Source organism: Petaurus breviceps, unplaced genomic scaffold, assembly GCF_028583685.1.
Source record: "Petaurus breviceps papuanus isolate PSGF00001 unplaced genomic scaffold, PetGlider_PUasm1.0 91041, whole genome shotgun sequence".
NCBI classification, from domain to species: domain Eukaryota; kingdom Metazoa; phylum Chordata; class Mammalia; order Diprotodontia; family Petauridae; genus Petaurus; species Petaurus breviceps.
In genome coordinates, this window is record NW_027187400.1 from 34,213,021 (window position 1) to 34,226,782 (window position 13,762).

The 13,762-nt window shown below is 48.0% G+C and overlaps 1 protein-coding gene across 5 annotated transcripts in view; it reads left to right on the forward strand.

The window, feature by feature from the left end:
• Positions 1 to 13,762, forward strand: part of MEGF6 (multiple EGF like domains 6) — a 372,060-nt gene that overhangs the window by 308,725 nt on the left and 49,573 nt on the right. For all 5 annotated transcript variants that reach the window (XM_069079590.1, XM_069079592.1, XM_069079591.1 and 2 more), the window contains 9 exons: positions 1 to 123; positions 3,864 to 3,986; positions 4,841 to 4,978; positions 5,113 to 5,232; positions 5,829 to 5,951; positions 7,515 to 7,685; positions 9,359 to 9,490; positions 11,627 to 11,755; positions 12,634 to 12,762. In XM_069079590.1, the coding sequence (XP_068935691.1) occupies positions 1 to 123; positions 3,864 to 3,986; positions 4,841 to 4,978; positions 5,113 to 5,232; positions 5,829 to 5,951; positions 7,515 to 7,685; positions 9,359 to 9,490; positions 11,627 to 11,755; positions 12,634 to 12,762 (1,188 nt within the window). The remainder of the gene's footprint in view (positions 124 to 3,863; positions 3,987 to 4,840; positions 4,979 to 5,112; positions 5,233 to 5,828; positions 5,952 to 7,514; positions 7,686 to 9,358; positions 9,491 to 11,626; positions 11,756 to 12,633; positions 12,763 to 13,762) is intronic.

The window sequence follows — 13,762 nt, forward strand, 5'->3', positions numbered from 1 at the left end:
CGCGGAACCCGTGTGCAGACAGGAATGGGGGCTGCATGCACAGATGCCAAGCCCGCCGAGGGGTGGCCCACTGTGAGTGCCATGCTGGATATCGACTGGCAGCAGACCACAAGACGTGTGAAGGTAGGACTGCCTGGAGGCCTCCTTCTCTGCTACCGGTGGGGGTGGGCTGCCCTGGACTGATATCTGTACTACCTGCCACACAAGACTAGAAGGAAAGTGCTTCAGTTAAATTCAGTGAACATTTATTAAGCACCTACTGGGTATGAAACGCTGTGCTAAGAGCTGGGGATACAAGAAAGGTGAAAGATAGTTCCTGCCCTCACAGAGCTTAATGGGGGAAATAGCATTCAAACAACCACATACAAAGGAACCAAAGACTGGATCAGCTGGGGAGGGTCCACAGAGGGCAGGACAATCCTCGGCAAATCCAGGGAAGTAAATATGAATCGTTGTACCTGCTGTTGTCATTGTTATTTTGGTCTGAACGTGTGATTTCACTGGGGTGGGGGACTCCCGGTAAGGAAAGCCCCTCTACCAATGTGGATCAGTTACTGTTCTGCAACGTAGAGTCTTAGGGATTTGCCTGAGCCTGAGAGCAGGGCTGCACAGCCTGGCTGTGTCAAGGGTGGGACATGAACCTGTTTTTGTGAATCTGAGCTGCTGCAGTGAATAGAGCATCAGCCCAGGACTAGGCAAGACCCGAATTCAAATCTAGTCTCAGAGACTTAATAGCTGTGTGACCCTGGGCTTGTCCCTATTTGCCTCAGCGTCCTCATCTGCAAAATGACTTTCTATTCTGCTTCTCATGTAAATGAAAATTATTATGCATAATTACCGAACCTAGATATTCTTCCCAGAGAGAAACAAATATGGTTTATTAATATTATTACTTTGGTCTGGATCTATAATTTCATTCAATTGCCTAACCCAACTGCTACTTCCCAGGACTAGGAAGTAAATATGAGTTGTTATTTAAGAAAAACAACCCATATATAACTTATTTAAATGTAGGACAACAAGGTATATAATTTGGCCTCAGAACCAAGAAGACCTGTGTTTAAGGGCTCTCCCTGGCACACAGTCTGTGTGACCCTAGGCAAATCACTTTTACCTTGTGGCATTCTTGGCCACTCTTTTAGGATTATAAATTTCAGAGAAGGGTCAGTCTGCACTGGTAGAGGGAGTTTTCCTTTCTGGGAGTTACCTATAATGAAGAAATCATAGGTTCAATCCTGTGTGGGATAAAGACTCCAAAGACCCTTACCCAAATAAAACTCAGAGGTTTCTCCAGGTAGAAACAGAAGCTTTTTATTCCTAAACAAGTCTCACGAGAATTGGAAGTCACCTACCCAAAACATGCACCGGTGTAGGGAGGCAAAGTACAAAATCAAGCAAGCAGTTATATACTCTTGTACAAACAATTCTAAGACCACCCAAAAACCCCCAAATCCCTTCCCCAGTAACAGGACCCTCATTCCCATTGGTGGAAAGGTGTGTCCTTACACTCCTTTTACCCAATACAAAATTATTTATCAGAATTAAGCTTATAACAGATTACATATTACTCTTTCTTGTTTACCAAAAAGCAGACAATTTGCACAAACACCTGGCAGACGCGTTATTTGTTGCAAAAAGTAGGCAATTTATAGATCACGTGTTGCTTTTCTTGTTTACCAAAGATAGGCACCTGGCAGACACATCATAGAAAAATAAAATTTGGACCTAGTAAGACTAAAGCCTAGCTCAAGTTTTGTGACTGTCTTCTTTAATTTATGAGAATATTTTCACTTGTCCCACTCAGTCCCTATAAGTGACATTCAGTGACTCCATTGCAAAAGCAGGAACGTGGAAAGATGGAGAAAGCAATGTTGGAAAATGAAGTGTGGTTTTTTAAGAGGTGAAAAAAAGCTAAAGGCTTGTAGATTACTCAAAGGTTAATGCCTATACATTATAAATACAGTTATCCCTTCCATTTAGTTAGGGGTTAGGGGCAAGGCACCCCTGCAATCTGGAAAATCCAACAAAATGTTTTGACTTTACCTTCGTATCCAGGACGAAGTCTGAATGTTTTCTTTTTCCTTTGCAAGGTGTTTACAGCACCTTATTGTGTAATTTGGGTTAAGGATCTGGTCATAGGCTCTGTATCCTCTGCTGGTCCTAGCTTGACATCTGTGACTTCTGCAAAACTCCCCCAAAATTTCCATTTAATTTTTCACACCAGCCTCAATATATTGAAACAGTGATGGGGAAAGTCGTGATGTGGAAGGGATATCTGTACTCTCTTCAGAAAGAGTCAGAAGGCACGGGATCAAATGTCTTTTTTTTTTCTTTTTGGAGAGGGGGACGTAGGGCAGTTGGGGTTAAGTGACTTGCCCAAGGTAACACAACTAGTAAATGCCTGAGGTTGGATTTGAACTCGAGTAGAGGAGTCTTCCTGATTCCAGGCTCAATGCTCTATCCACTGCACCACCCAGCCTTCCAGAGGTTTCAGGTTAAAGGTAGCTAATAAGTTGTCTGTGTCTTGTGTAAAGCCCAGTCAGAAGAAGGAGTCTCTCTAGGCAGTGAGGCTCTCGAGATGTTCCTCTCGGTGGACACCTTTCTGCTTATTGCCCTGAGCCCTGGAGCAGACAGGGGCCTTACACATGCAGACTCCTCAGTGGGTGTCACTCTGCGCTGATGGAGGGGCTATGGCCATCCGTGACTTCACACGTCATGGTAAAGTGACAGATGAGGAAACCGAGGTCTACACACGACAAATGACCTGCCCATGGCCATTCCCAGCTTAGGGTTCTTAGGTTCACACATCTGGGATGATGTGTGAATGATATGGACATACTGTGCCTTCATCTGGGTGGGGAACTCCAGGTGTGGAAATATCCTGCTCTAGGGCTGATCGCAGGCAGTCTTGTAGTTCCCCCTTCCATAGGAAGCCTTCCCTGACACCTCCTAATTGTAGTGCCTTGCCTCTCCTAGTCATTTCCTAATGATCCTTTGTGTGTGTGTATATAGATGCATATGTGTGTATGTGTATAGTGCTACGTAGTATATGTACCATATATGGTTTATATACTATATTTAGTATATATACACTATATATGCATATACATATATATGTGGCCATATATATAATAAACGTTGATTGGATTGAACTACATTAATACATGAGTCCTCCACAAGTCTGTGTGCCCTGGGCAACTCCCTAAGACTCGCATATTAATTTAATTCAATCCAATCAACATGTCTCAAGTACCTGCTATATTCAGGCACTGTGATAAATGCTGAGGATACAAAAAGAGATAAAGCAAAAACAGGTTCTGCCCTCAGGGGGCTCACAATCTAGTGGAAGAAACAACACGCAAGCATATATGTATGTGTGTGGGAATATATATGTCCATATATGTATGCATGAATGTGTATGTGGATGTGTGTATGTATTGTGTGTGCATGCATGTGTGCATATATGTACGTGTATGTATGCATGTGTATGTGTGTATATGGGATAATAATAGGAGCTCCTTCACGGGTGTTGTGAAAATCTAATGAAATCATGTCTGGAAAGGCTCTGCTCAGCACCAGGCACACAGTAGAGGGACTAATAATGCAGTAAATAATCTAATACTTGCCTGTCCCGGGTGGAAGTGACCTCTCCCTCCTTAGGTGTCTCCTGCATCTGCCCAATCCTCTCCTTTGTATTATCTCACACTTCCTTACAGTCTCCTGCCTGGCAGATGTATTTTTCCCCTTTGGTGAATGTCTGCAGGGTTGAGCTAGGTTGCATTGCTAAGGACACTGGGTCACTCGGGAGTGTCAGGCGTTGACTCGTCTGGCCGTGGGGCTTCAGCTTTTTGTCTGCTTTCCAGATGTGAATGAGTGTGCCCTGGGACTGGCCTCATGCTCACATGGCTGCCTCAACACACGTGGCTCCTTCAAGTGCATCTGCAACCCGGGCTATGAGCTGGGATCGGACAGCAAACAGTGCTACCGTATGTATGGACCCACCCACAGCCCTTGGGTTGTGAATCTCCCGGGGGAGCGGGTTCTCCCCAGCACCTAAGCAGGCCCAGGCCTGTGCATGCTGGCATCCTGGACATGCTCTGGTGGGATGGTGGAAAGCAAGCTGGCTTTAGAATCAAAGGACCTACACTGACGTCCCAACCCTGCCTCATCCTACCTCTGTGACCTTGGACAAATCACCTCACCTCTCTGGGCCTCAGTTTCCTCATCTGTAAAATGGAGGGATTGGATTGGATCTCCTCTGGGCTCTTCCTTTCTCCCAGGGAAGGGAAGCTCCATGGAGGAAGGATGAAGAGAAGCCTGGAATCTTCAGAGATATCTCAGGAGCTTCTATTAATGCCTCCCTCTGAGAGGAGTCCCAGTTCTCATAGCTTCTCCCCCAAACGGCCAAGCCTTCCTCGGGCATGAAGCTTCATGTCCTCCTGGGGGCTCCAGGGCCATGTTTCTGTTTATGGGAGGCTCCCCCAGAGGCTGGGTCAGACTGTCCCCTCAGGTGCCCCAGACAAGGGTATAGACTGCAAGCGGGGAGACCTGAGAGCCCATCTGGTCCATCTCCTACCCCTCTTTTTACAGATGAAGAAACAGAGGCACAGAGGTTAAACGACTTATCAAAGGTCACCCAGCTAGTAAATACTAGAGACAGTATTTGAACCCAGCTTTCCTGACTCCAGCAATCCGTTCCTTATGCCATGCCGCCTTGGGTGAATGTTTGCCTTTCCCTTCCTCATCCTTCCCATTCAGTAAGCGTCTTAGCCAGACACTGCCGGCAAAGACAGAAGGAAAAGCGGTCTGTGGCATCTAGGAGCTTTCCTTTCCTCTCTAGGGATCGAGATGGAGATTGTGAACAGCTGTGAGGCCAACAACGGAGGCTGCTCTCATGGCTGCAGTCACACCAGCTCTGGCCCCCTCTGCACCTGCCATCAGGGCTTCGAGCTGGACACGGACCAGAAAACTTGCATCGGTGAGCAGAGCGTGAAACGGGGGGCACTCGGCCTTCTGAAAGCAGGACGGTGTGGGAGGGGGAGAGAGGGTTTGTGTGTCCCCCTCACCCCTCAGCGGGAGGCCTTAATTACCTGTTAATGACCATCCCGGCAGATATTGATGACTGTGCGGGCAGCCCCTGCTGTGCCCAGGCCTGTACCAACAACCCAGGAGGGTATGAGTGCGGCTGCTATGCTGGATATCGGCTCAGCACAGACGGCTGCGGGTGTGATGGTGAGTACTTGTGTGTGGGGGGGGGGGGGGGCAGCAGTCCTGTAGGAATGGGGAGGCTAGCTCAGCCAGGCCCTCCCCATCTCTCCCAGGGGTAGCCGCAGCCCTCTGGGTTTCAGCCGAGATATGAGCTCATTTGAACCTCACACTGGAAGACAGATGCTGTGATGTGTTATCCCCATTTTACAGATGAGGAAACAGTCTCACATGGGTGAAATGACTAGTCTGTAAATGTCTGAGATGGAATTTGATCCCAGTTCTTCCTGTCTGAATATCCCAGGGGTGGGAGAGGTTGGTTGTAATGGTTTTTTGTGTTTTTTGGTTTGTTTTTAAGATGATGACCCACCCAAAGTAACATAGGTAGTAGGTAGACTTGACTCCACTATTCTCAGATGGCCTCTTGAGTGTGGCTGGTGCAGTCAGTAGCGTCTGGACTGACCTGAGCTTCCCACGGCCAGCTGGGGACTGGTCTGCTCCCTGGGCGCTCAGTCCAGGGCGATGGAAGTTTGAACTAGCCCAAGTCACGCCCAATTTTCCGTGGCTCTTCAAGGCTACGGGGGTTCGGTGGTTCTGTCACTCTATTTTCTGGCGTCCCATAGATGTGGATGAGTGTTCCTCTAGCAATGGTGGGTGTGAGCACGTTTGTGAGAACCTCGTGGGCTCCTTCCAGTGCACCTGTGAAATGGGCTACAAGCTGGAGGAGGACCGGCACAGCTGTACCCGTGAGTGCCCTTGGCCAGGTCCCAGTGGTCCTTCCTCCCTCCCCTGCTGTCTGTGGCACCCAGACCACGATGGCCTCCCGTGGGCTAAGAAAAGGGGCAGTCCCTGTGAGCATCTAGGGTCATCCCAAGACCTAGAATCTCAGAGAAGACACCTCACACACCGCCTTGTCCAAACTGCGCTTGAGCAAGAGTCCCACAAGCCCGACAAATGGTCACCCAACTTCGACTCAGACTCCAGGTGGTGGGAACCTACTGCCTCCTATGGCAGCCCATTCTACGCTGGACAAACTCAATTTGTTAGGAAGGTTTTCCTTGTATCAACCCCACATCTGCCTTCCCACTGCTTCCATCCATTGTCCCCTTCAGGCACCAAGCAGAATGAGCTTCTTCCAGTTTCCCAGTGGCCCCACTTTGGGTCCTTGATGATGGCTCTCATGTCCTCCCTGAGTCTCTTCCAGGCTCCCCAGGTCCTTCAGCCCATCCTTATATGGCATGATTTTGAGACCTTTCCCCACCCTAATCACCCTTCTCTGGACAATCCCCAGCTTGTCAACATCTTTCCTAAAACGTGACTCTAAGACCATATCTGGTCTAACCAGGGCACAGGGTAGTGGGGCTGTATCATCTCACGGGCCTGGACCTTCTACCTTTTTTTTTACTCCTGTCTAATATTGCATTAACTGTCCTTCTTATAACAGTTGGTCCCCCTTACTTAGGATGCTGTTTGTCTGATGTCATCGGAAGGGGTCATGATTCCTCACTGACATCTTCGCCCAAGCAGCTCTGACTTCCCCAGGAAGTCCATGATGGCCCTGCCATTCATTTATGCTCATAGAATCTCCTTCCTGGAAAAACCCTTTCACACCATGCCCTCCAACCTCCTCATTGTTCAGAAAGTGAGAAGGGATGATGACATCCCTGCATCCAAATGGTTTCATTTATCTAAACCTTTCCAGGAAAGTTGGTACAAACTTTGTTTATATTTTCTGGGCTGCACAATCTCTTAGGCTAACACATTCCGTCTGGACTGGATGCCCTCCAGAGTCTCCTTCCTCCAGACTCAAATCCCTGCAGTAGAAAGGGGCTCTCTAAAAGCTGTGCCCTGCCTCTTAGTGTTCCGCATTAGGTGAAGCAACATTTCTAAGGGCCATAGGAACAATGTTATCAGTGGGTCTGGGTGTGGTGCTGAGTGTCTGAGCCCGGGATTTGATCTCCAGATTGTCCAGACACTGGAGCCGGTGCTCTTACTCGCTGAGCCACCTGGCCACCCCTAAGCAATTGGGGTTAAGTAACTTGCTCAAGATTACACGGCCAGGTGCTTCTGGGTAGGTGCTGAGTGTCTGAGCCTGGGATTCGATCTCCAGGTCATCCTGACACTGGAGCCAGTGCTCTTACTCCCTGTGCTACCTGGCCGCCCCTAAACTCTGGTCTTCTTGATGTCAAGCCCAGCACTCCATCTGCTCAGCTGAGTAGCCTGGAGGACACCAGGTGCCTTCCTTGCCCCACCCAGGGCCTTAGGGAGGAGGCAAAGCTCTGAGCGTTTCTCCGTTGTCCTTTCCCTAGCCCTGGATGACTCCGTGGATGCCTTGGATGGGCGGCAGCCCTTTGTCCGGCCCATTCCCCACATTGCTGTGCTGCGTGATGAGTTGACCCAGCTCTTCGAGGAGGACTATGAGGCGGGGGACGAGGAGGAGATGGAGGCCAGGGGGGAGCACACGCTGTCCGAGAAGTTCGGTGAGAATCAGCCTCTCTGGGTAGCAGGTCCTACTGGGTCTGGGTCTCTGGACCTGGGACTTTCCTGGCCTGGAGACACCAAGGGATATCGGATCCTCGTCCTCAAATGGTGCCCCATTTGTGCAGGATCTCAGGATTAGAGCCGGCCCAGACTTCAGACACTCCCCCACCCCAGGCCTTGTTGCATTTTACAAAGGAGGAAACTGAGGCCCAGAGAAGTGAAGCAGCTTATCTAGAGTCTAGAATCAGAAATCCAGAGCTGGAAGGGCACTTGGGAAGCCATCATGTACAACTCCCTCATTTTACAGATGGGAAAACTGAGGCTGAGAGTAGTTGCGTATCTTGCCCAGGGTCACCGAGATACTAAATGTCTGAGGTTGGATTTGAATCCAGATCCTCTGTACTGCTCAGATTCCTGTTCCCACAAGATCAAGGCCATACTGTCTTCATTTGCCTTGTGAGGTCCCTGGCAGGATTCAGCAAAGCAACATTATCCATAGTTGTTGTTCAGTTATTTTTTTAGTCATGTCCAACTCTCCAGGACCCCACTTGGGGTTTTCTTGGTAGAGATACTGTCATGGTTTGCCATTTCCTTCTCCAGCTCATTTTATAGGTGAGGAAACTGAGGCAAACTGGGTGAAGTGACTTGCCCAGGGTCAGGCAGCTAGGAAGTGTCTGAGGCCAGATTTGAACTCAGGAAGATGAGACTTCCTGAGCCCCAGCACTCTATGCACTGTGGTGCTCCCTAGCTGCCCCATGTTACACATCAGAGGGGGTTATAATAAACGGTCACTCAGTGGACTTATGGTACAGAGGGAGGGAAGGAGCGGAAGTGAATGAACCAGAGAGATGTCCCAGAATCACAGAATCTGAGGTTTGGGAGGGGCCTCAGTAGCCAGGCTGAGAAGCACAAGCCCCCACCCACCAAATCTTCAGGCTCAGCTGGGCCCCGTTCTCCCCATGGCCAGGGCACTGCGGCACAGAGCTTGTGTAGACATTGGATATCTTGGCCCAGTTACCTAGAAAAAGCCCTTGGCAGGGAATGCCTCTCTTCTGGCCGATTCACCAACATTTACTAAGCACCTCCTTTATACCAAGCAGCAGCTCTATACCTTAGAGAAGGAAATGGCAAACCGCTCTAGGATCTCTGCCAAGAAGCCCCCCAAAGGCGTCCCAGAGGGTCCAGCAGGACTGAAATAACTGCACAGCCACAGTATACCAGTCCCGGTGGGTGCCAGGATGCAAAGATAAAAGGGAAACAACCCTGCCCTCCCATTCTATTGGGAGGAATCAGTATTGGCTTTTATATATGAAAGTAGACTCTATACAAGATCTTTTTGCATTAATAAATAATTCATTGGCAGGGATCAGAACAGTCCTCATGTGGGAGATGACATTTGAGCTGAGAGCCCTAGAGGGACTCAGGGATTCTAAGAAACAGTTTTGAGAAAGGAGGAAGAGGATTCCAGGCATGAGGGATAGCTATTGCAAAGGCCTGGAGGTGGGAGATGGGATGCTGGGGAACAGAAAACAGGCCAGTTTGTCTAGAACACAGAGGGGGTGGGGTGTCTACACAGAAGAAGTATGGAATGAGAGGTCGGAGCCAGATTGTGAAGTTACCAGCCCCACCCCTCAGAGGCCTGCTCTCTATTTCCCTCTCCTGGTCCTTGCAGTCTGTTTGGACGACACCTTTGGCCATGACTGCAGCCTGACGTGTGATGACTGTAGGAATGGGGGCACCTGTCGCTTTGAACTAGATGGCTGTGACTGCCCTGAGGGTTGGACTGGTATCATCTGCAACCAAAGTAAGTCACAGATTCAATAAATGAATGAATGAATGAGTGAATGAGTGAATTTATGAATGAATGAAAAAGTATTCATTAAGCAATTACTGCACCAAGATTTGGGGATAGAGGTAGAAAAGTTAGACGGGGAGTCCCCACCTCAAGGAATTCTTGCTCTGACTGGGCCAGATAGTGTATGTGAAGTTCAGCCAGAGGGGGTCTGGAAAGGCTAGGGTGTTAAAAGTTCAGCTTCAGCAAAGTGAAGTGAGCAGAACCAGGAGAACATTGTTCACAGCAACAGCACTGTTGTAACAATGATCAACTCTGAAAGACTTGGCTGTTCTGACCAAGACCATGATCCAAGCCAGCTCCAGAAGACCCATGATGAAAACTCTGTCCCCCTCCAGAGAGAGAACTGATGAACTCTGACTGAAAAATGAAGTTTAATTTTTCACTTTCTTTATTTTTCTTGCCTTTTGTGTGTTTTCTTTTGCAACATGGCTAATATGGAAATGTTTTGAATGACTTCACATGAATAATTGATATCCCTTAGCTTGCCTTCTCAAGAGGTGAGGAAAAGGGTGAGAATTTGGCACTCAATTTTTAAATGAATGTTAAAAATATTTTTAGGTGTTCTTGGGAAATATTTAATGAAATAAATACATATTTTTAAAAAACAAAAAAATGATGTTTTTAGCATCAGGGTGGATGGCAACACTGAGGGTCTTTAGCATGCTATGTTAGGTCACGTGGTGAGGTCGGGTGGACCTTAGGGTATAGTGGTAGGGAGGACAGTAATTGAGGCGTGCTGGTAGTCTAAGATGTATGGGTGGCCATTGTCTGTCCAGTAGTCGGGGGGTGGATAGAAGGACCTGGGCCAGCATCTTTGGGAAGTAAGGAACGTATCCAAGAATTGGAGTAGAAGAGGGACTCTGGATTTTGTCCTTCAGGGATGTCAGCGTCCAGGAAGGAGTGGGGAAAAAGAAACGGGTGGGGGGTAGTTGGAATATAGAGGCAAAAGACTTCCCAGAACACTTGCTTCTGCTGGGCCCTCTGGATGGGGTCGGTACTCTTGCTGATCCTTCTGCATGTGATGGGATGGAAGGAAGGATATAATAAGGAGAAGAGAACAGAGGAGACGCCCAGCAGGTCTGGGAACTCTTCTCACTGTTCTAGACAAGGGCAAGAGATGACGTCTAATGGAAAATTCTCTTGTGCTGGCACTCCTATTTAGGAAGAAGATGGTGTTAATAATATCCCATTTGTATAGTACTTTAAGGTTTAAAAGTGATTTAACAATCCCGTTTGGTTGTGGTAGTATAAGTATTATCAGTCCCATTTTCTAGATGAAGAAACTGACATTCTGGGTGGTGAAAAGATTTCTGGGGCATGGAATTGATATAGGAGATGAAATGTGAACCAAGTTCTCCTGCCTCCAAGTCCAGTGGTCTTTACACTCTGTCATGCTATAGGATTAAAGGATTTAAAGCCAGAAGGGACCTAAGAGGTCATTTATTGCAAGTCCCCCTCATTTTACAGATGAGGAAACTGAAGCCCAGGGAGGTGAAGAAACTTGCTCAGTCACACAGAGGAGAGATTTGAACTCCGGTCCTTGGACTCCCAGTCTAGTGTTCTTTGTACTTTCTTATGTAGAATTACATTTTATTCTCATAATATCTTAATGAGATAGACTTCGTAGGGATGATCATGACCTCTAGCTAGGTAGGTAGGTAGATAGACAGACAGACAGACAGATAGATGGATGGATAGATAGATGGCTGACTGGCTAGATAGATGAATGGAGATGAATGAATAGACAGACAGAAAGAACATTTATTAAGCACTTACTACATGCTAGCACTGTGCTAAGTGCTGGTGATAAACACACAAGGATCTCATTCTGCCCATTCATTTTAATGAGAGGAGATAACATATAACGTGGGGCTGGAGAAGGGGAGGGTGTGGGGATAAATGGTACCCAGGTGAGGACAAGGCTGCTGGGGAGAAGGTTGAGAAGACTGGAGAATGAGTTGAGTTGGGGGTGAGGTGAGCGTGGCTGGGGCCTCACCATCCTCCCAGTGTGATGGGTTCTGAGCCTGCTGGGTCTTGTGGCCTCAGTGCAGGGCAGTGAGCTTGTGTCTCCCATCCCCTCTGCAGCTTGTCCCCACGGCACCTTTGGGAAGAACTGCAGCTCTACTTGCAGCTGTCAAAATGGCGGCACCTGTGACGCTGTGACGGGGACCTGCCGCTGTCCGCCTGGTGTTGGCGGAGCCCACTGTGAGGATGGTATGCTGGTCCTCTCTACCTTTGCTTCTCTCTCTCCCCTGCCATTCCTGTGGTCTCCTTGGCTCACACTTTCCCTGAGGGCAAGGGCAGGGCAATGTCATGAAAGGCAGTGAGGAGCTTCAGGCCAGGGAGAGAGGGAAGCTGGAGGTGGGGGAAGTCCTTGGAACCCCTTAAAGTCCCACTGTTTATTCTACAAAGTGTTGACCTCAGCCTGTGGGGGAACAACCATCACTACAACCATCACCTGTCCTTGATTAAATGCTCATTAGGGGTTAGATGCTGCCAGTACCTGCCCTCAAGGAGTTTATATTCTAGGGGTTGGTCCATACACATTTTACTAACAAGTGACGTTTTTAATGCATGTTCAAATTTATAAATGTCCAGTTGGGCCTCCTGACTGCCCCTGAAGTAGGTGCCATGATGATTCCATTTTTTACAGCTGAAGAAACAAGCTTAGAAAGGTTGAATGGTTTTCTAACAGCCGTACAGCTGGTGCCAGTGGCAGGGTTTGAATCCTCCTGACTCTAGGCCCAGTGGTCATGACCAAGCTCCCTGATGCTGCAAATGTAGCATGAATCCCAACCAAACTTCCCACCATTTGGCCAGCCCTAAGGGAACACCAGTTAGGACACGTGTCCCTGGGCTCTCTCTCCTGGAGCAGGCAATGTCATGGGACCTCTCTCTGAAGGGTGTAGGTCTTGAGGACCTCAGTTTACCATCCCTGAGCCTGGGGTGTTGGGGGAGGACTTCATTTTTAAGAGACAGGATTTCCACTTATCCAGCTTTATTTTGACCCTGGGGGGATTCCCCTCCTCCTTTCTCCCCTGCCTCTTTCTTCCTTTCCCCTTTTATATTTCTCTCCATCTGCCTCTCTCTAGGTTGCCCCAAAGGCTTCTATGGAAAACACTGTAGGAAGAAATGCCAGTGTGCCAACCGAGGACGATGCCATCGCATCTATGGGGCCTGTCTGTGTGATGCAGGGCTATACGGACGCTACTGCCACTTGGGTGAGTTGGGGTCCATGGGCAGCTAGGTCCAACCTTTACTATAATAACAATGATCATAACAGATCACACTTTTGTGTCATTTTAAGCTTAGCAGAGCACTTTTCTCACAGCGCCATGAGCTAGGTACTGTGGGTATTATTTTCCCTCTTTTCAACATGGGGAAAATGAGACTCAATGGTTGTGACTGGTCCACGGTTACACCATCAGTAAGAGTCAAAGGTAAGACTTGAATGGAGATCTCCTAATTATAAGGATCTTTCCATTTAATCCAAAGGCTTCTTTCCTTCAGGATAATAGCCACCATCTACATATTCCCTTTCTAAGTGCCCTGGCAAGTCTCTAAGACTGCAAGACACAGTACAGAGGGTGCCCACATTGGGAGGTAAACTCATCACCTGGGAGTGCCCTACACTGATGCAGTCACAGGTCTTTAAAAATGGTGACAGGGGATGACAAGATTGGGCTCTTTGAGTATGAAATCAAACAAATATGGAAGTTCATGTCAGAATTTCTGTGTTTATAGAAGTTGTGGGTGGTCTTCTTAGGCCATCTCTACTGATGCTATCCCCCTTTGGTGCATGACATGGATGGTACCAAATGGTGCCAGTAGAAGATTCACGAAGGACCAATAATATCCTTACAGAAGAACGACCAGGAACAATGGGTGGAAGTTTACAGACAGGCAGATTTAGGCTTGATGTCCAGGAAACCTTCCTAATATTTAGAACCATCTCAAGGTGAAATGCAATCCTTTAATAGGTAGGGAGTTCCCCATCACAGGAAGTATTCAACAGGAGGTTGGATGGATGTTTGGTGGGTATTTCTTGTTGAACTACAGCACAGACTATATGGCAGCTGAGGTCCCATCCAAACACTGGGATTTTGGGATTCTGTGAAACACAAAGTGATTCTGCATTTGTTAACTTTGTTGATGGATTTTTATTATCAGTCGACCACATTTGTTAAGCACCTACTGTGTGCTAGGGCCTGGGCATTACAG